The sequence below is a fragment of the Oncorhynchus tshawytscha genome, unplaced genomic scaffold (assembly GCF_018296145.1).
Source record: "Oncorhynchus tshawytscha isolate Ot180627B unplaced genomic scaffold, Otsh_v2.0 Un_contig_3187_pilon_pilon, whole genome shotgun sequence".
In the NCBI taxonomy this organism is placed as follows: Eukaryota; Metazoa; Chordata; class Actinopteri; order Salmoniformes; family Salmonidae; genus Oncorhynchus; species Oncorhynchus tshawytscha.
Window position 1 is genome coordinate 68,304 of NW_024609130.1, and position 23,278 is coordinate 91,581.

The window sequence follows — 23,278 nt, forward strand, 5'->3', positions numbered from 1 at the left end:
AGTGAGGACTGATCTGAGAAGGAGCCAGAGGAGGGAGGACTGATCTGAGACGGAGCCAGAGGAGGGAAGACTGATCTGAGACGGAGCCAGAGGAGGGAGGGAGGACTGATCTGAGACGGAGCCAGAGGAGGGAGGACTGATCTGAGACAGAGCCAGAGGATGGAGGGAGGACTGATCTGAGACAGAGCCAGAGGAGGGAGGACTGATCTGAGACAGCGCCAGAGGAGGGAGGGAGGACTGATCTGAAACGGAGCCAGAGGATCCATTAGAACTGATTGAGCACAAAGGTGCAGGAATAACCCTGAGAGAAGAGAGAGAGAGGAGGAGGTAGGAGAGGAGTGAGGGGAGGAGGAGTGGAGTGAGGAAGGGATGAGTTACAGGCCCGAGGTCACCTAGGGATGGAGTACTGAGAGAGTGTTTAGAGAGAGAGAGACAGAGAGACAGAGAGGGAAAGAGGGACAGAGAGGAGAGAAGGGCGAGGTAGAGACAGAGCTGCATTTCCTATTACACTGTGACAAATACTCAGACCTAAGACAACATTTATTTCCCAAAATTAGAATTCAATACAAAGAATTTGGAACTATAAAAGATGAAAACTGGACTGGACAGCCAGTGAAAAGTGCAAAGTAATGTCGATAATATTTCCCACCTTGTTTGTTTTGTCTTTCATACCAGGTCACGTGTCTTCTCAGTCATGTTGACACTGGTCTACTACCAGGTCATGTGTCTTCTCAGTGTGTCTTCTCTGGTCTACTACCAGGTCATATCTAAGGTCTTCGAAAGCCAAGTCAACAAACAGGTCACTGACCATCTCGAATCCCACCGTACCTTCTCCGCTGTGCAATCGGGTTTCCGAGCCGGTCACGGGTGCACCTCAGCCACGCTCAGGGTACTAAACGATATCATAACCGCCATCGATAAAAGACAGTACTGTGCAGCCGTCTTCATCGACCTTGCCAAGGCGTTCGACTCTGTCAATCACCATATTCTTATCGGCAGACTCAGTAGCCTCGGTTTTCGGATGACTGCCTTGCCTGGTTCACCAATTACTTTTCAGACAGAGTTCAGTGTGTCAAATCGGAGGGCATGTTGTCCGGTCCTCTGGCAGTCTCTATGGGGGTGCCACAGGGTTCAATCCTCGGGCCGACTCTTTTCTCTGTATATATCAATGATGTTGCTCTTGCTGCGGGCGATTCCCTGATCCACCTCTACGCAGACGACACCATTCTATATACTTCCGGCCCGTCCCTGGACACTGTGCTATCTAACCTCCAAACGAGCTTCAATGCCATACAACACTCCTTCCGTGGCCTCCAACTGCTCTTAAACGCTAGTAAAACCAAATGAATGCTTTTCAACCGTTCGCTGCCTGCACCCGCACGCCTGACCAGCATCACCACCCTTGATGGTTCCGACCTTGAATATGTGGACATCTACAAGTACCTAGGTGTCTGGCTAGACTGCAAACTCTCCTTCCAGACTCATATCAAACATCTCCAATCCAAAATCAAATCAAGAATCGGCTTTCTATTCCGCAACAAAGCCTCCTTCACTCACGCCGCCAAACTTACCCGAGTAAAACTGACTATCCTACCGATCCTCGAGCCAGGCGATGTCATCTACAAAATTGCTTCCAACACTCTACTCAGCAAACTGGATGCAGTTTATCACAGTGCCATCCGTTTTGTCACTAAAGCACCTTATACCACCCACCACTGCGACTTGTATGCTCTAGTCGGCTGGCCCTCGCTACATATTCGTCGCCAGACCCACTGGCTCCAGGTCATCTACAAGTCCATGCTAGGTAAAGCTGGTGTATCTCACTGATCATCCCTAAAGCCAACACCTCATTTGGCCGCCTTTCGTTCCAGTTCTCTGCTGCCTGTAACTGGAACGAATTGAAAATCGCTGAAGTTGGAGACTTTTATCTCCCTCACCAACTTCAAACATCAGCTATCTGAGCAGTTAACCGATCGCTGCAGCTGTACATAGTCTATCGGTAAATAGCCCACCCATTTTTACCTACCTCATACCCATACTGTTTTTATTTATTTACTTATCTGCTCTTTTGCACACCAATATCTCTACCTGTACATGACCATCTGATCATTTATCACTCCAGTGTTATTAATCTGCAAAATTGTAATTATTCGCCTACCTCCTCATGCCTTTTGCACACATTGTATATAGACTCCCCCTTTTTTTCTACTGTGTTATTGACTTGTTAATTGTTTACTCCATGTGTAACTCTGTGTTGTCTGTTCACACTGCTATGCTTTATCTTGGCCAGGTCGCAGTTGCAAATGAGAACTTGTTCTCAACTGGCCTACCTGGTTAAATAAAGGTGAAATAAAATAAAAAATGTGTCTTCTCAGTCATGTTGACACTGGTCTACTACCAGGTCATGTGTCTTCTCAGTCATGTTGACACTGGTCTACTACCAGATCATGTGTCTTCTCAGTCATGTTGACACTGGTCTACTACCAGGTCATGTGTCTTCTCAGTCATGTTGACACTGGTCTACTACCAGGTCATGTGTCTTCTCAGTCATGTTGACACTGGTCTACTACCAGGTCATGTATCTTCTCATTCATGTTGACACTGGTCTACTACCAGGTCATGTATCTTCTCATTCATGTTGACACTGGTCTACTACCAGATCATGTGTCTTCTCAGTCATGTTGACACTGATCTACTACCAGGTCATGTGTCTTCTACCAGGACAGAGACAGAGAGAGAGACAGAGAGAGAGAGAGAGAGAGAGAGACAGAGAGAGACAGACAGACAGAGACAGAGAGAGATAGACAGAGAGAAAGACAGACAGAGAGAGACAGAGAGAAAGCCAGACAGAGAGACAGACAGAAAGACAGACAGAGAGATAGACAGAGAGACAGAGAGAAAGACAGACAGAGACAGAGACAGACAGAGAGACAGAGAGAGAGACAGAGAGAGACAGAGACAGACAGAGAGACAGAGAGAGAGAGACAGAGAGAAAGACAGACAGAGAGAGACAGAGAGAAAGACAGACAGAGAGACAGAGAGAAAGACAGACAGAGAGACTACATTTCTTTAATCTATCATTCTCCCATGTATCACAGAAGGTAGATCAATAAAACATAACATGTTACATTGTTGTTTACAACATGTAGAAGACTAATACTCTGACAACATACCATCTGTCCTCACCAGATACAACACAGTCAAATACATGCAAATTCTGCTCATACCTTCAACAGTACAATGCAAATAAATGGACATCTCAGAACCGTTGGAAACACTACGTGAAGACTCAGTTGGAGAAGAGAAACTCCACATTAGATAACTAAGGACTAATTCATAGGTGTGCTGTGATAAAACCTGTGGGTCTTGAGTTTTCGTATTTTTACAACTTCTTGGGCCTTTTTTTCTCCCTGAAGTGTCTGTCAACGTCTAAATGTACAACCATTTGAGTCCTATGAACTGTAGTATAACCAAAATATAATTCTGATGAAGAATTACACAAATCATATTATTCCTGTCGTCATGCTATGAGCCTGGCTAAGCTACAACAACAACACACGGTATATTTAAACCCACAAACATTTACAGGACACAATCATTTTGATCCAATACATAGATTCCCCCGCTGGTGGTCTACGGTTCATTACCAGGGGAATCCAACATGACCATGACATATTAAACTAGTGTTTTGAGAGTACCAAGTAGGCATTACTGTAAAATTTAAGTCCATAACATTACTGTAGAATATCAGTCCAAAACATTACTGTAGAATATCAGTCCAAAACATTACAGTCCAAAACATTAGTGTAATATATCAGTGTAAAAAAATTACTGTAAAATTTAAGTCCATAACATTACTGTAGAATATCAGTCCAAAACATTACTGTAGAATATCAGTCCATAACATTACTGTTGAATATCAGTCCATAACATTACTGTAGAATATCAGTCCAAAACATTACAGTCCAAAACATTACTGTAATATATCAGTGTAAAAACATTACTGTAAAATTTAAGTCCATAACATTACTGTAGAATATCAGTCCAAAACATTACTGTAATATATCAGTCCAAAACATTACTGTAGAATATCAGTCCATAACATTACTGTAGAATATCAGTCCATAACATTACTGTAATATATCAGTCCATAACATTACTGTAATATATCAGTGTAAAAAAATTACTGTAAAATTTAAGTCCATAACATTACTGTAGAATATCAGTCCAAAACATTACTGTAATATATCAGTCCATAACATTACTGTAGAATATCAGTCCAAAACATTACAGTCCAAAACATTACAGTCCATAACATTACTGTAATATATCAGTGTAAAAAAATTACTGTAAAATTTAAGTCCATAACATTACTGTAGAATATCAGTCCATAACATTACTGTAATATATCAGTGTAAAAAAATTACTGTAAAATTTAAGTCCAAAACATTACTGTAATATATCAGTCCATAACATTACTGTAGAATGTCAGTCCATAACATTACTGTAGAATGTCAGTCCATAACAAAACAACACTCCTTTTAAAACTGGTTTATTGGGAGTGGGTCATTTGAAATGAGGGTGAAAAGAGAAACTGGTGGGAAGATGTGTGAATTATCTGAAGAAAAGACTATCTATTTCCAGGGGCCGTTGGAAAGGCTAGTCCTCCATCCAGACTGGTTGATCTTTAAAGGTCGGAAGGTCATAGCTGGCTCCAACTCTTCTGAGGCGTGTGTGTGTGTGTGGTTGGTGGTAGGAGTCATGTTGAGAATTTACACCATTGAGGGGGGTCAACGCCCGAGGGACTCCAGTGTTGCCATGACGCCACCCAGACGATGGCATTTCCCCCCCTCCTCACCCCCCTCCCCGTCGCGTCGTTCTCTCAACCTCTCACGTTCTCATCGTTCTGATTTGATCTGGATTGAAACAACAAAAACAGAGGAACCAATCAGATCTCATATTGTTCTCTAAGAAGGGGAGGGTGATAAGAGGGCATAAGAAGAGCTATGAACAGTGGAAAGTTTATAGGGATCTAGAGACACGTGACAAAGGGAGAAAGGTGACCAAGGCAGACGACTGGAATGACGTGGACTAGAGGTTCATTATGGGGTTCTACTGCCAGTCTACTAAACACTAATGACGTGGACTAGAGGTTCATTATGGGGTTCTACTGCCAGTCTACTACACTAAACACTAATGACGTGGACTAGAGGTTCATTATGGGGTTCTACTGCCAGTCTACTACACTAAACACTAATGACGTGGACTAGAGGTTCATTATGGGGTTCTACTGCCAGTCTACTACACTAAACACTAATGACGTGGACTAGAGGTTCATTATGGGGTTCTACTACCAGTCTACTACACTAAACACTAATGACGTGGACTAGAGGTTCATTATGGGGTTCTACTACCAGTCTACTACACTAAACACTAATGATGTGGACTAGAGGTTCATTAAGGGGTTCTACTGCCAGTCTACTACACTAATGACGTGGACTAGAGGTTCATTATGGGGTTCTACTGCCAGTCTACTACACTAAACACTAATGACGTGGACTAGACGTTCATTAAGGGGTTCTACTGCCAGTCTACTACACTAATGACATGGACTAGAGGTTCATTAAGGGGTTCTACTGCCAGTGTACTACACTAATGACGTGGACTAGAGGTTCATTATGGGGTTCTACTGCCAGTCTACTACACTAATGACGTGGACTAGAGTTTCATTATGGGGTTCTACTGCCAGTGTACTACACTAATGACGTGGACTAGAGGTTCATTATGGGGTTCTACTGCCAGTCTACTACACTAAACACTAATGACGTGGACTAGAGGTTCATTATGGGGTTCTACTGCCAGTCTACTACACTAACACTAATGACGTGGACTAGAGGTTAATTATGGGGTTCTACTGCCAGTCTCCTAAACACTAATGACGTGGACTAGAGGTTCATTATGGGGTTCTACTGCCAGTCTACTACACTAATGACGTGGACTAGAGTTTCATTATGGGGTTCTACTGCCAGTGTACTACACTAATGACGTGGACTAGAGGTTCATTATGGGGTTCTACTGCCAGTCTACTACACTAAACACTAATGACGTGGACTAGAGGTTCATTATGGGGTTCTACTGCCAGTCTACTACACTAACACTAATGACGTGGACTAGAGGTTAATTAAGGGGTTCTACTGCCAGTCTCCTACACTAATGACGTGGACTAGAGGTTCATTATGGGGTTCTACTGCCAGTCTACTACACTAAACACTAATGACGTGGACTAGAGGTTCATTATGGGGTTCTACTGCCAGTCTACTACACTAAACACTAATGACGTGGACTAGAGGTTAATTAACGGGTTCTACTGCCAGTCTACTACACTAAACACTGATGACGTCAAATACTCACAGTGACATTTCATCTACAGACGGAAGTCAAATGGAAATAATTAAATTTAAATTTAAATGAAGCTATTAGTTTCTACATATCACATAACTATGGAGAAAAATCAAGTCAAACACATTTAGTGGCGCTGAAACCACGAGAGAGAGAGAGAGAGAGAGTCTGCCGCACCTTGCAGCCAATCGACGCCTTCAGGTAAACCTTCTCCTTTCACAGCATCGCTGGCACTGAAACAGACACAAAAGAGAGCAGGTCGGTGAAAACCAACGGTTCAACAACGATTAGAAAAGGCAACGTTTTGTCATATAACCAGAAAGGCCTGTTCCGGAGGTTGGACTAAACAGACCCGATGAAATCTAATGCGCTGTAACGGACTGAACCGTAGTGGTGCTGGTCTACAAACATGAAATGTGTGCCAACAAGGATTCTGGGTGTTTTAGAACTCATATATCTTTTCAATGTTTATTTATTTCACCTTGATTTAACCAGGTAGGCTAGTTGAGAACACCTTTATTTAACCAGGTAGGCTAGTTGAGAACACCTTTATTTAACCAGGTAGGCTAGTTGAGAACACCTTTATTTAACCAGGTAGGCTAGTAGAGAACACCTTTATTTAACCAGGTAGGCTAGTTGAGAACACCTTTATTTAACCAGGTAGGAACACCTTTATTTAACCAGGTAGGCTAGTTGAGAACACCTTTATTTAACCAGGTAGGCTAGTTGAGAACACCTTTATTTAACCAGGTAGGCTAGTTGAGAACACCTTTATTTAACCAGGTAGGCTAGTTGAGAACACCTTTATTTAACCAGGTAGGCTAGTTGAGAACACCTTTATTTAACCAGGTAGTTGAGAACACCTTGATTTAACCAGGTAGGCTAGTTGAGAACACCTTTATTTAACCAGGTAGGCTAGTTGAGAACACCTTTATTTAACCAGGTAGGCTAGTTGAGAACACCTTTATTTAACCAGGTAGGCTAGTTGAGAACACCTTTATTTAACCAGGTAGGCCAGTTGAGAACAAGTTCTCATTTACAATTGCGACCTGGCCAAGATAAAGCAAAGCAGTTCGACACACAACAACAACACAGAGAGTTACACATGGAGTAAAACAAACATACAGTCTATAATACAGTAGAAACAAGTCTATATACGATCTGTGTAAATGAGGTGAGATAAGGGAGGTAAAGGCAAAAAAGGCCATGGTGGCGAAGTAAATACAATATAGCAAGTAAAACACTGGAATGGTAGTTTTGCAGTGGAAGAATGTGCAAAGTAGAGATAAAAATAATGGGGTGCAAAGGAGCAAAATAAATAAATAAATACAGTAGGGTAGAGGTAGTTGTTTGGGCTAAATTATAGGTGGGCTATGTACAGGTGCAGTAATCTACCAGATGTGCCAGGGCTTGTCCTTGATGTTCTCCAGGCAGAGGAGCTGGGAGACCTTGACTGAAGACAGGGCGTCTCTCACGTCCATCTTGTTGGCAAAGAACAGCAAGGGGATCCGCCGGTGCTTTACGTCTACAGAGACAAGGTTAGAATCAGGCGGTGCTTTACGTCTACAGAGACAAGGTTAGAATCAGGGGGATCTGTCGGTGCTTTACGTCTACAGAGACAAGGTTAGAATCAGGCGGTGCTTTACGTCTACAGAGACAAGGTTAGAATCAGGCGGTGCTTTACGTCTACAGAGACAAGGTTAGAATCAGGGGGATCTGTCGGGGCTTTACATCTACAGAGACAAGGTTAGAATCAGGCGGTGCTTTACGTCTACAGAGACAAGGTTAGAATCAGGGGGATCTGTCGGTGCTTTACGTCTACAGAGACAAGGTTAGAATCAGGCGGTGCTTTACATCTACAGAGACAAGGTTAGAATCAGGGGGATCTGTCGGTGCTTTACGTCTACAGAGACAAGGTTAGAATCAGGCGGTGCTTTACATCTACAGAGACAAGGTTAGAATCAGGCGGTGCTTTACGACTATAGAGACAAGGTTAGAATCAGGGGGCTTTACGTCTACAGAGTGGTTTCACTTTACGTCTACAGAGACAAGGTTAGAATCAGGGGGCGGTGCTTTACGTCTACAGAGACAAGGTTAGAATCAGGCGGTGCTTTACGTCTACAGAGACAAGGTTAGAATCAGGGAATCAGGCGGTGCTTTACGTCTACAGAGACAAGGTTAGAATCAGGCGGTGCTTTACGTCTACAGAGACAAGGTTAGAATCAGGCGGTGCTTTACGTCTACAGAGACAAGGTTAGAATCAGGCGGTGCTTTACGTCTACAGAGACAAGGTTAGAATCAGGGGGATCTGTCGGTGCTTTACGTCTACAGAGACAAGGTTAGAATCAGGGGGATCTGTCGGTGCTTTACGTCTACAGAGACAAGGTTAGAATCAGGCGGTGCTTTACGTCTACAGAGACAAGGTTAGAATCAGGCGGTGCTTTACGTCTACAGAGACAAGGTTAGAATCAGGCGGTGCTTTACGTCTACAGAGACAAGGTTAGAATCAGGCGGTGCTTTACGTCTACAGAGACAAGGTTAGAATCAGGCGGTGCTTTACGTCTACAAAGACAAGGTTAGAATCAGGTTAGGGGGTGCTTTACGTCTACAGAGACAAGGTTCAGAATCAGAGACAAGGGCGGTGCTTTCTACGTCTACAGAGACAAGGTTAGAATCAGGCGGTGCTTTACAGACTATAGAGACAAGGTTAGAATCAGAGGTGGTGCTTTACGTCTACAGAGACAAGGTTAGAATCAGGCGGTGCTTTACGTCTACAGAGACAAGGTTAGAATCAGGCGGTGCTTTACGTCTACAGAGACAAGGTTAGAATCAGGTGGTGCTTTACGACTACAGAGACAAGGTTAGAATCAGGCGGTGCTTTACGTCTACAGAGACAAGGTTAGAATCAGGGGGTGCTTTACGTCTACAGAGACAAGGTTAGAATCAGGCGGTGCTTTACGTCTACAGAGACAAGGTTAGAATCAGGCGGTGCTTTACGTCTACAGAGACAAGGTTAGAATCAGGCGGTGCTTTACGTCTACAGAGACAAGGTTAGAATCAGGTGGTGCTTTACGTCTACAGAGACAAGGTTAGAATCAGGGGGTGTACAGAGACAAGGTGCTTTACGTCTACAGAGACAAGGTTAGAATCAGGGGATCTGTCGGTGCTTAGAATCAGGGAACAGAGACATTCAGGTTAGACAAGGTTAAGGCTCAATGTACAGGAGGCGGTTTATGGTCAATTCAGAATCACTGACCCCTAATACCCCTAATACCCCCCAATAGTAAATAATACTTTTTTTAATGACAACACATACAATTATTTCTAAGGTCTCTCAGGTACTGTACAGTCTGTGGTTAATAGCTGTGCCATTGATAGGGACCATGTGGGTATAACAGTGTTAATCTACAGATCAACACAACAAAAGACCAGGCGTTTAACTGTGGAGGTAAAGGGACATTACGTTAAAAAGACCAGGCGTTAACTGTGGAGGTAAAGGGACATTACGTTAAAAAGACCAGGCGTTAACTGTGGAGGTAAAGGGACATTACGTTAAAAAGACCAGGCGTTAACTGTGGAGGTAAAGGACATTACGTTAAAAAGACCAGGCGTTAACTGTGGAGGAGACAAGGGAATTGGGTCTACAGAGACAATTAGAATCACGGTGGTAAAGGGACATTAAAAAGACCATAATTTTTAACTGTGGAGGTAAAGGGACATTACGTTAAAAAGACCAGGATGATTAACTGGGTGGAGGTAAAGGGACATTACGTTCAGGCGTTTAACTGTGGAGGTAAAGGGACATTACGTTAAAAAGACCAGGCGTTAACTGTGGAGGTAAAGGGAGTGTATAATGAGGGATTCAACTGTGGAGGTAAAGGACATTACGTTGACCAGGCGTTAACTGTGGAGGTAAAGGGACATTACGTTAAAAAGACCAGGCGTTTAACTGTGGAGGTAAAGGGACATTACGTTAAAAAGACTAGGAGGAGGATGATTCACCTGGGTGGTTCAGGAGTGTATAATGAGGAGGATGATTCACCTGGGTGGTTCAGGAGGAGTGTATAATGAGGAAGATGATTCACCTGGGTGGTTCAGGAGTGTATAATGAGGAAGATGATTCACCTGGGTGGTTCAGGAGGAGTGTATAATGAGGAAGATGATTCACCTGGGTGGTTGAGGAGTGTATAATGAGGAAGATGATTCACCTGGGTGGTTCAGGAGTGTATAATGAGGAAGATGATTCACCTGGGTGGTTCAGGAGTGAATAATGAGGAAGATGATTCACCTGGGTGGTTCAGGAGGAGTGTATAATGAGGAAGATGATTCACCTGGGTGGTTCAGGAGTGTATAATGAGGAAGATGATTCACCTGGGTGGTTGAGGAGGGTGTCCAGTTCCTCTTTAGCGACCACCATCCTCAACTTGTCTCCACTGTCCACCACAAAGATGATGGCTTGACCCTCCCTGGGGAGAGAGGGGGCAAGGGTCAACATGATTCACTGTCAGTACTACCTACCGTGTGTGTGTGTGTGTGTGTGTGTGTGTGTATCACTGTGTGTGTGTGTGTGTGTGTGTATTGTGTGTATGTGTGTGTGTGTGTGTGTGTGTGTGTGTGTGTGTGTGTGTGTGTGTGTGTGTGTGTGTGTGTGTGTGTGTGTGTGTGTGTGTGTGTGTGTGTGTGTGTGTCTGAACAGACTCACTTGTAGTAATGTTCCCAGAGGTTTCTGTATCGCCCTTGGCCAGACATGTCGAACACTGTGAAGGAGAGACTGGAGAGAAGAGGAGGATTTAGAAGACTGGAGAGAAGAGGAGGATTTAGAGACTGGAGAGAAGAGGAGGATTTAGAAGACTGGAGAGAAGAGGAGGATTTAGAAGACTGGAGAGAGAGGAGGATTTAGAAGACTGGAGAGAAGAGGAGGATTTAGAAGACTGGAGAGAGAGGAGGATTTAGAAGACTGGAGAGAAGAGGAGGATTTAGAAGACTGGAGAGAAGAGGAGAGTTTAGAAGACTGGAGAGAAGAGGAGGATTTAGAAGACTGGAGAGAAGAGGAGGATTTAGAAGACTGGAGAGAAGAGGAGGATTTAGAAGACTGGAGAGAAGAGGAGGATTTAGAAGACTGGAGAGAAGAGGAGGATTTAGAAGACTGGAGAGAAGAGGAGGATTTAGAAGACTGGAGAGAAGAGGAGGATTTAGAAGACTGGAGAGAAGAGGAGGATTTAGAAGACTGGAGAGAGAGGAGGATTTAGAAGACTGGAGAGAAGAGGAGGATTTAGAAGACTGGAGAGAAGAGGAGGATTTAGAAGACTGGAGAGAAGAGGAGGATTTAGAAGACTGGAGAGAAGAGGAGATTTAGAAGACTGGAGAGAAGAGGAGGATTTAGAAGACTGGAGAGAAGAGGAGGATTTAGAAGACTGGAGAGAAGAGGAGGATTTAGAAGACTGGAGAGAAGAGGAGGATTTAGAAGACTGGAGAGAAGAGGAGGATTTAGAAGACTGGAGAGAAGAGGAGGATTTAGAAGACTGGAGAGAAGAGGAGGATTTAGAAGACTGGAGAGAAGAAGAGGATTTAGAAGACTAGAAGACTGGAGAGAAGAGGAGGATTTAGAAGACTGGAGAGAAGAGGAGGTTTTAGAAGACTGGAGAGAAGAGGAGGATTTAGAAGACTGGAGAGAAGAGGAGGATTTAGAAGACTGGAGAGAAGAGGAGAGTATAGAAGACTGGAGAGAAGAGGAGGATTTAGAAGACTGGAGAGAGAGGAGGTTTTAGAAGACTGGAGAGAAGAGGAGGATTTAGAAGACTGGAGAGAAGAGGAGGATTTAGAAGACTGGAGAGAGAGGAGGATTTAGAAGACTGGAGAGAAGAGGAGGATTTAGAAGACTGGAGAGAAGAGGAGGATTTAGAAGACTGGAGAGAAGAGGAGGATTTAGAAGACTGGAGAAAGAGGAGGATTTAGAAGACTGGAGAGAGAGGAGGATTTAGAAGACTGGAGAGAAGAGGAGGATTTAGAAGACTGGAGAGAAGAGGAGAATTTAGAAGACTGGAGAGAAGAGGAGGATTTAGAAGACTGGAGAGAAGAGGAGGATTTAGAAGACTGGAGAGAAGAGGAGGATTTAGAAGACTGGAGAGAAGAGGAGGATTTAGAAGACTGGAGAGAAGAGGAGGATTTAGAAGACTGGAGAGAAGAGGAGGATTTAGAAGACTGGAGAGAAGAGGAGGATTTAGAAGACTGGAGAGAAGAGGAGGATTTAGAAGACTGGAGAGAAGAGAGGAGAAGATTTAGAAGACTGGAGAGAGAGAGGAGAGTATAGAAGACTGGAGAGAAGAGGAGGATTTAGAGACTGGAGAGAAGAGGAGGATTTAGAAGACTGGAGAGAGAGGAGGATTTAGAAGACTGGAGAGAAGAGGAGGATTTAGAAGACTGGAGAGAAGAGGAGGATTTAGAAGACTGGAGAGAAGAGGAGGATTTAGAAGACTGGAGAGAAAAGTAGTGCACTATATTGGAAATGGGATGCCATTTGGGACTCATTCAAGGACATCGTAGTGGTAACGTTCAGACAACATTCCCCAACAACCTTCAGGGAATAGTTCAGAACATCTGACCATCGTACAGTCATCCATTATTGTCTTATTGATTACCTTGATGTCTTGAACTTCTCGATGCTGAAGCCAATGGTCGGGACGATGTCTTGTGTCTGGGCCTGCATGACACAGAAATAGATTAGTAGTGGTTAATTACACAGGAATAGATTAGATTGGTGTCACTACTCTGGACGGCTCTGACGTAGAATATATGGACAACTACAAATATCTTGGTGTCTGGTTAGACTGTAAACTCTCCTTCAGAATCACATTAAACATCTCCAATTCAAAATTAAATCTAGAATTGGCTTCCTATTTCGCAAACAAAGCATCCTTCACTCATACTGCCAAACATACCCTCGTAAAACTGACCATCCTACCAATCCTTGACTTCGGCGATGTCATTTACAAAATAGCCTCCAACACTCTACTCAGCAAATTGGATGCAGTCTATCACAGTGCCATCCGTTTTGTCACCAAAGCCCCATATACTACCCACCACTGCAACCTGTATGTTCTCATTGGCTGGTCCTCGCTTCATATTCGTCGCCAGACCCACTGGCTCCAGGTCATCTACAAGTCTATGCTAGGTAAAGCTCTGCCTTATCTCAGCTTACTGGTCACCATAGCAGCACCCACCCGTAGCACGCGCTCCCAGCTGGTATATCTCACTGGCCGCCCCCAAAGCCAATTCCTCCTTTGGTCACCTTTCCTTCCAGTTCTCTGCTGCCAATGACTGGAACGAATTGCAAAAATCACTGAAGTTGGAGACTTATATCTCCCTCTCTAACTTTAAGCATCAGCTGTCAGAGCAGCTTACAGATCACTGAACCTCTACACAGCCAATCTGTAAATAGCTCATCCAACTACCTCATCCCCATATTGTATTTTTTTATTCTCCTTTGCACCCCAGTATCTCTACTTGCACATCATCTCCTGCACATCTACCATTCAGTCCAGTATTTAATTGATATATTGTAATTACTTCGCCACTATGGCCTATTTATTGCCTTACCTCCCTAATCTTACTACATTTGCACACACTGTATATAGACTTGTTCTACTGTATTATTGACTGTATGTTTGTTTTATTCCATGTGTAACTCTCTGTGTTGTTCATGTCGCACTGCTTTGCTTTATCTTGGCCAGGTCGCAGTTGTAAATGAGAACTTGTTCTCAACTGGCCTACCTGGTTAAATAAAAATATATATTAATAAATAAATAAAAAGTAGTGGTTAATTACACAGGAATATATTAGTAGTGGTTAATTACAGGAATATATTAGTAGTGGTTAATTACACAGGAATAGATTAGTAGTGGTTAATTACACAGGAATAGATTAGTAGTGGTTAATTACACAGGAATAGATTAGTAGTGGTTAATTACACAGGAATAGATTAGTAGTGCATGCTGCTCTCTCTCTCTGCATCAACCACTTCCTGTCCACTCCAAACGTCTTGGAGGTCATCTATCCCTGATGTCCCTCATCCCTGGTCTTCTTCTTCTTCTCTCTCTGCATCAACCACTTCCTGTCCACTCCAAACGTCTTGGAGGTCGTCTATCCCTGATGTCCCTCATCCCTGGTCTTCTTCTTCTTCTCTCTCTGCATCAACCACTTCCTGTCCACTCCAAACGTCTTGGAGGTCGTCTATCCCTGATGTCCCTCATCCCTGGTCTTCTTCTTCTTCTCTCTCTGCATCAACCACTTCCTGTCCACTCCAAACGTCTTGGAGGTCTTCTATCCCTGATATCCCTCATCCCTGGTCTTCTTCTTCTTCTCTCTCAGCATCAACCACTTCCTGTCCACTCCAAACGTCTTGGAGGTCTTCTATCCCTGATATCCCTCATCCCTGGTCTTCTTCTTCTTCTCTCTCAGCAGCTCAACCACTTCCTGTCCACTCCAAACGTCTTGGAGGTCTTCTATCCCTGATATCCCTCATCCCTGGTCTTCTTCTTCTTCTCTCTCTGCATCAACCACTTCCTGTCCACTCCAAACGTCTTGGGGACAGTCCAGAGGTTTCTAGTTGTTCCTGATGGTTTCTGACCTTGGTAAAGGCACCATGGCTCGATACACAACTGTCGTTTTTAAATCTGAACCAAAAAAACGATGTGTAACAATGGAAGGTTAATTTAACAGTAAAATAAGATCTCCTCCTCTCCATCTCCTCCTCTCTCTCTCCATCTCCTCCTCTCCATCTCCTCCATCTCTCCATCTCCCCCTCTCTCTCTAGCTCCTCCTCTTTCTCTCTCCCTCCATCTCATCTTCTCTCCCTCCATCTCCTCCTCTCTCTCTCAATCTCCTACCCTCTCTCCATCTCCTCAACTCTCCCTCCATCTCCTCCTCTCTCTCTCAATCTCCTACCCTCTCTCCATCTCCTCTTCTCTCCCTCCATCTCCTCCTCTCTCTCTCCATCTCCTACCCTCTCTCCATCTCCTCTTCTCTCCCTCCATCTCCTCCTCTCTCTCTCCATCTCCCCCTCTCTCTCCAGCTCCTCCTCTCTCTCTCCCTCCATCTCATCTTCTCTCCCTCCATCTCCTCCTCTCTCTCTCAATCTCCTACCCTCTCTCCATCTCCTCTTCTCTCCCTCCATCTCCTCCTCTCTCTCTCCATCTCCTACCCTCTCTCCAGCTCCTCCTCTCTCTCCCTCCATCGCATCTTCTCTCCCTCCATCTCCTCCTCTCTCTCTCTCCATCTCCTCCTCCCTCCATTTCCTCCTCTCTCTCTCCATCTCCTCCTCCCTCCATCTCCTCCTCTCTCTCCCTCCATCTCCTCCTCTCTCTCTCCATCTTCTCCTCTCTCTCTCCATCTCCTCCTCCATCTCCTCTTCTCTACCTCTCTCCATCTCCCCCTCTTCTCTACCTCTCTCCCTGCGGTGTCTCCTTGTTCCTCTCTCCACCATCCCTCTTCAGGAGGAGAAGGAATCCTTATCCTCTGTAAACCAATCCTAAAGTGTTTTCATTTTTTTACACCTGTATATACAGTGGGGAGAACAAGTATTTGATACACTGCCGATTTTGCAGGTTTTCCTACTTACAAAGCATGTAGAGGTCTGTAATTTTTATCATAGGTACACTACAACTGTGAGAGACGGAATCTAAAACAAAAATCCAGAAAATCACATTGTCTGATTTTTAAGTAATTAATTTGCATTTTATTGCATGACATAAGTATTTGATACATCAGAAAAGCAGAACTTAATATTTGGTACAGAAACCTATGTTTGCAATTACAGAGATCATATGTTTCCTGTAGTTCTTGACCAGGTTTGCACACACTGCAGCAGGGATTTTGGCCCAGTCCTCCATACAGACCAATGATAAAAATTACAGACCTCAACATGCTTTGTAAGTAGGAAAACCTGCAAAATCGGCAGTGTATCAAATACTTGTTCTCCCCACTGTATGTGGGTTTAACAAGCTATGTCTTTATAAGGTCATACTATATCACAGCAAACCACTAACTCATTCTCATCCTAGATCATTAAGTAAGTAGGCGTAATTTGATCCAGGCTACCAGTGTAGACTTACATTGGATGGTTTGAGTTGGTTGATGATAGTGGTCTTGCCGCTGTTGTCCAATCCCAGACACAGAACATTCACTTCCTTCTTCTTCAGCCCCAACCAGCCTGCTAGTTTATCAAACAGACCCATTGTTGTTCCGTCTTATTCCCGGGGGGGTCTCTGTTGAATAAAAATATATATAATATATAATATATATTATAGTAGCTAAGACCATCACAAAGAAATAAACGTGTGACAACTAAATGTTCACTGCAAACCTGGAGTGTAGGGCCTAATCATTAGTCTACAACCTGGGATGTAGGGCCTAATCATTAGTCTAAACAACCTGGGGTGTAGGGCCTAATCATTAGTCTACAACCTGGGGTGTAGGGCCTAATCATTAGTCTACAACCTGGGGTGTAGGGCCTAATCATTAGTCTAAACAACCTGGGGTGTAGGGCCTAATCATTAGTCTAAACAACCTGGGGTGTAGGGCCTAATCATTAGTCTAAACAACCTGGGGTGTAGGGCCTAGCCTAATCATTAGTCTAAACAACCTGGGGTGTAGGGCCTAATCATTAGTCTAAACAACCTGGGGTGTAGGGCCTAATCATTAGTCTACAACCTGGGGTGTAGGGCCTAATCATTAGTCTAAACAACCTGGGGTGTAGGGCCTAATCATTAGTCTACAACCTGGGGTGTAGGGCCTAATCATTAGTCTACAACCTGGGGTGTAGGGCCTAATCATTAGTCTAAACAACCTGGGGTGTAGGGCCTAATCATTAGTCTAAACAACCTGGGGTGTAGGGCCTAATCATTAGTCTAAACAACCTGGGGTGTAGGGCCTAATCATTAGTCTAAACAACCTGGGGTGTAGGGCCTAATCATTAGACTAAACAACCTGGGGTGTAGGGCCTAATCATTAGTCTAAACAACCTGGGGTGTAGGGCCTAATCATTAGTCTACAAACAACCTTAGGGGTGTAGGGCCTAATCATTAGTCTAAACAACCTGGGGTGTAGGGCCTAATCATTAGTCTACAACCTGGGGTGTAGGGCCTAATCATTAGTCTAAACAACCTGGGGTGTAGGGCCTAATCATTAACAACCTGGGGTGTAGGGCCTAATCATTAGTCTAAACAACCTGGGGTGTAGGGCCTAATCATTAGTCTAAACAACCTGGGGTGTAGGGCCTAATCATTAGTCTAAACAACCTGGGGTGTAGGGCCTAATCATTAGTCTAAACAACCTGGGTGTAGGGCCTAATCATTAGACTAAACAACCTGGGTGTAGGGCCTAATCATTAGTCTAAACAACCTGGGGTGTAGGGCCTAATCATTAGTCTAAACAACCTGGGGTGTAGGGCCTAATCATTAGTCTACAACCTGGGGTGTAGGGCCTAATCATTAGTCTAAACAACCTGGGGTGTAGGGCCTAATCAGTCTACAACCTGGGGTGTAGGGCCTAATATTAGTCTAAACAACCTGGGGTGTAGGGCCTAATCATTAGTCTACAACCTGGGGTGTAGGGCCTAATCATTAGTCTACAACCTGGGGTGTAGGGCCTAATCATTAGTCTACAACCTGGGGTGTAGGGCCTAATCATTAGTCTACAACCTGGGGTGTAGGGCCTAATCATTAGTCTAAACAACCTGGGGTGTAGGGCCTAATCATTAGTCTAAACAACCTGGGGTGTAGGGCCTAATCATTAGTCTAAACAACCTGGGGTGTAGGGCCTAATCATTAGACTAAAACAACCTGGGGTGTAGGGCCTAATCATTAGTCTCATTAACAACCTGGGGTGTAGGGCCTAATCATTAGTCTACAACCTGGGGTGTAGGGGCCTAATCATTAGACTAAACAACCTGGGGTGTAGGGCCTAATCATTAGTCTACAACCTGGGGTGTAGGGCCTAATCATTAGTCTACAACCTGGGGTGTAGGGCCTAATCATTAGTCTACAACCTGGGGTGTAGGGCCTAATCATTAGTCTACAACCTGGGGTGTAGGGCCTAATCATTAGTCTACAACCTGGGGTGTAGGGCCTAATCATTAGTCTACAACCTGGGGTGTAGGGCCTAATCATTAGTCTACAACCTGGGGTGTAGGGCCTAATCATTAGTCTAGGGCCTAACAACCTGTAGGGGTGGGGTGTAGGGCCTAATCATTAGTCTACAACCTGGGGTGTAGGGCCTAATCATTAGTCTACAACCTGGGGTGTTTCTATTGGACCAATTCAGGTAGGACTCCGCCATTGTTCGTTCTAATACTTCCATATTTCATAATTCCCTTCATTTTTTACGTTTTAGATGAGTGTGTATTGTTAGATAGTACTGCAACTGCTGGAGCTAATAAAAAAACCATTTCACTAACCTGGGGTGCAATAACACCTGATAAATATGTGTATGGACCAATAACATCTGATAAATCATCTGATAAATGGATGTGTATGGACCAATAACATCTGTTAAATATGGACCAATAACATCTGATAAATATGGACCAATAACATCTGTCTAAATATGTGTATGGACCAATAACATCTGATAAATATGGACCAATAACATCTGATAAATATGGACCAATAACATCTGATAAATATGGACCAATAACATCTGTTAAATATGGACCAATAACATCTGTTAAATATGTGTATGGACCAATAACATCTGCTAAATATGGACCAATAACATCTGTCTAAATATGGACCAATAACATCTGTTAAATATGGACCAATAACATCTGCTAAATATGTGTATGGACCAATAACATATGGACCAATAACATCTGCTAAATATGTGTATGGACCAATAACATCTGTTAAATATGGACCAATAACATCTGATAAATATGGACCAATAACATCTGATAAATATGGACCAATAACATCTGTTAAATATGGACCAATAACATCTGTTAAATATGGACCAATAACATCTGTTAAATATGGACCAATAACATCTGTTAAATATGGACCAATAACATCTGTTAAATATGGACCAATAACATCTGCTAAATATGGACCAATAACATCTGCTAAATATGGACCAATAACATCTGATAAATATGTGTATGGACCAATAACATCTGATAAACCACAATGTGTATGGACCAATAACATCTGTTAAATATGTGTATGGACCAATAACATCTGTTAAATAAATATCTGTTAAATATGGACCAATAACATCTGTTAAATATGGACCAATAACATCTGTTAAATATGGACCAATAACATCTGATAAATATGGACCAATAACATCTGATAAATATGGACCAATAACATCTGATAAATATGGACCAATAACATCTGATAAATATGTGTATGGACCAATAACATCTGTTAAATATGGACCAATAACATCTGATAAATATGGACCAATAACATCTGTTAAATATGTGTATGGACCAATAACATCTGTTAAATATGGACCAATAACATCTGATAAATATGGACCAATAACATCTGTTAAATATGGACCAATAACATCTGATAAATATGGACCAATAACATCTGTTAAATATGGACCAATAACACATCTGTTAAATATGGACCAATAACATCTGTTAAATATGTGTATGGACCAATAACATCTGTTAAATATGGACCAATAACATCTGTTAAATATGGACCAATAACATCTGATAAATATGGACCAATAACATCTGTTAAATATGTAAATATGGACCAATAACATCTGTTAAATATGTATGGACCAATAACATCTGTTAAAATATGGACCAATAACATCTGATAAATATGGACCAATAACATCTGTTAAATATGGACCAATAACATCTGTTAAATATGGACCAATAACATCTGATAAATATGGACCAATAACATCTGATAAATATGTGTATGGACCAATAACCTCTGCTAAATATGGACCAATAACATCTGATAAATATGTGTCTGGACCAATAACATCTGATAAATATGTGTATGGACCAATAACATCTGTTAAATATGGACCAATAACATCTGTTAAATATGTGTATGGACCAATAACATCTGATAAATATGGACCAATAACATCTGATAAATATGTGTATGGACCAATAACATCTGATAAATATGGACCAATAACATCTGATAAATATGGAAATAACATGATAAATATGGACCAATAACATCTGATAAATATGTGTATGGACCAATAACATCTGATAAATATGTGTATGGACCAATAACATCTGTTAAATATGTGTATGCGACCAATAAAATGTGATTCGATTTTTAGCTTCCGTTTTAAGAAACGTTTTGCAACAGATTCGACATAATGAATACGCCCCCAGGTATGTATCCACAGACATCCACATAGCATGGTGAGAGATGCTTAGCTCTGTCTGCTTGGCTGGAAGACGGAAGTGAGATGACGCGAAGGCATAAGAACGGCATTTGGCTGGAAGAGGGAAGAAGTGATGCAATTTATGATTTTCGCACCCCCCCCCTTTTTAACCTAAATGTTCAATCCGCAACTCTGACCTGCAAAAGGCAACAATACGGAACACAGCGTCTAGTCTGCCGGAAACACACGAAGAAGAAGAGGGTTTAGCCGCTAGCTAGCTAACCTAGCATTTACAATAGCTACAACAAGCGCCACACGTAGCAATATGTTTTCTTCTTCTAGATCATCACATTTAAGGCTAGTTGAGGGTCTCGTTTTAATTCGTAGCTAATGCGCCAGCAACAACGAAAGAGAATAGAGTTGATACCCCCTTTTTTCTGATGTAGCTAGCTAGCTAGTTAGCGTAACATGTTAGGATAGCTAGCTGTTAATACATTAGCAAATTAACCCTAGCTAGCCATCTGGTTAGATAGTTAGCAGCGTGACTAGCTAGCGATTTTAGTTCAACCTTGGACCTAGTTTACCAAAACGTAGCTTGACCAGCTTTGAGTTGACTAAACTGGGTTTAATGGGATGTACTCAATGTGCTTATAATCTCACTGAAAAGAAACGATAGCTAAGCTATCAAACGTTAGCTATCTACTTCCGGCAGCATTATGCGCAATGTATCTTCTCTTTACCTGTAAGAGATCTTTACGTACGATTCTTCTCTTTTTCTTTCTTCTTCTTCAAATATCAAAACGTTTTTCAAAACTCAGTCATAACCAGTCAACGCGATGACATGTTGATGTTTTCAGTCATTTCTCTTGTCACAACATGTCAGTGTGTGTTGTTTTGGTCCCTCAGAAAGCACTGGGAGTTTTACACGGCGTTGTCAGGACGACGGAGAGAGACTTTTTTTTGACTCAAGTGCGCCACCCACTGGACAACCATGGGTATTACAACATCATGATAATAGACCACTTTTTTTTCTTCTTTTTTTACCATAAAATGACTAAATCACACCAATAGGAATAATATTTTAATAGTTGAGTCAAAATGATGGCAATACTATATAACAACATCTCCCTCAGCAGAGCCTACATATTATGTTACAAACACCCAGCCTACAAGGCTTTTATTAATCACCAGTTAGGGTGGACAATGTCCCTTAATAAATTATAAAAAAATACATTTGAACATTGGAAGGAGGGAAAAAAAATGCATTCATAACATGTATATGTATGCTACTACAGATCCCAGAGTGCATTGCTGGGATGGGAGGAAGTAGTGTCGCCCCCAAAACGTCCTGAGCACCTGTTGCACAGATCCACCCCATGAGAGCTCTCAATGTCAGGATAATAAGTGGGCATCTCTTCAGTGACAGGGATGAATGAGGATGCTGATTGGAGTATATGTGTGTGTGCGCTTGCGTGAGAAGGGAGAAAGCATTCTTATCATTCACCCTACTCAAGTGTGTTGTCTGAGTCTATTTATCCTGTCAGGGTGCATATAGGAGTGTTGTATCTGTGTATTTATCCTGTCAGTGTGCATATAGGAGTGTTGTATCTGTGTATTTATCCTGTCAGTGTGCATATAGGAGTGTTGTATCTGTGTATTTATCCTGTCAGTATGCATATAGGAGTGTTGTATCTGTGTATTTATCCTGTCACTGTGCATATAGGAGTGTTGTATCTGTGTATTTATCCTGTCAGTATGCATATAGGAGTGTTGTATCTGTGTATTTATCCTGTCAGGGTGCATATAGGAGTGTTGTATTTCCTACCATGGTTGCATCATGCTTTCCAAAGGCCCTTTGGTCCACAATACATCAACCTACATTAGTACCCAGAACAACAGGAGAGGTAATATAGAATATTCAGGGTTCTATAGGAGGGTTTCTCTCCAGGAACAGGGTTGGAGTTAAAACCTACAGGAGGGTTTCTCTCCAGGAACAGGGTTGGAGTTAAAACCTACAGGAGGGTGTCTCTCCAGGAACAGGGTTGGAGAACCCTACAGGAGGGTGTCTCTCCAGGAACAGGGTTGGAGAACCCTACAGGAGGGTGTCTCTCCAGGAACAGGGTTGGAGTTAAAACCTACAGGAGGGTTTCTCCAGGAACAGGGTTGGAGTTAAAACCTACAGGAGGGTTGCTCTCCAGGAACAGGGTTGGAGTTAAAACCTACAGGAGGGTTGCTCTCCAGGAACAGGGTTGGAGTTAAAACCTACAGGAGGGTTTCTCTCCAGGAACAGGGTTGGAGTTAAAACCTACAGGAGGGTTTCTCTCCAGGAACAGGGTTGGAGTTAAAACCTACAGGAGGGTAGCTTTCCAGGGACAGGGTTGGAGTTAAAAACCTACAGGAGGGTTTCTCTCCAGGAACAGGGTTGGAGTTAAAACCTCCAGGAAGGTCTCTCTCCAGGAACAGGGCTGGAGTTAAAACCTCCAGGAAGGTCTCTCTCCAGGAACAGGGC

At 42.9% G+C, this 23,278-nt stretch overlaps 1 protein-coding gene across 2 annotated transcripts; it reads right to left on the reverse strand.

Moving 5' to 3' along the window:
* Positions 1 to 3,053: 3,053 nt before the first annotated feature.
* On the reverse strand, positions 3,054 to 21,711 carry arl6 (ADP-ribosylation factor-like 6). Of its 2 annotated transcripts, none has more exons than XM_042314255.1 (8): positions 21,510 to 21,711; positions 16,509 to 16,661; positions 13,038 to 13,099; positions 11,102 to 11,170; positions 10,731 to 10,865; positions 7,795 to 7,924; positions 6,577 to 6,632; positions 3,054 to 4,916 (listed from the first exon to the last, which is right to left on the reverse strand). In XM_042314255.1, exons 2-7 carry the CDS (start codon positions 16,629 to 16,631, stop codon positions 6,597 to 6,599), a joined length of 555 nt encoding a protein of 184 aa, XP_042170189.1. In that variant the 5' UTR covers positions 16,632 to 16,661; positions 21,510 to 21,711; the 3' UTR covers positions 3,054 to 4,916; positions 6,577 to 6,596. The 2 variants fall into 2 exon arrangements, with proteins under 2 accessions (XP_042170189.1, XP_042170188.1); XM_042314254.1 differs by having other exon boundaries at positions 10,771 to 10,865; positions 21,510 to 21,707.
* Between the last annotated feature and the right edge of the window lie 1,567 nt (positions 21,712 to 23,278).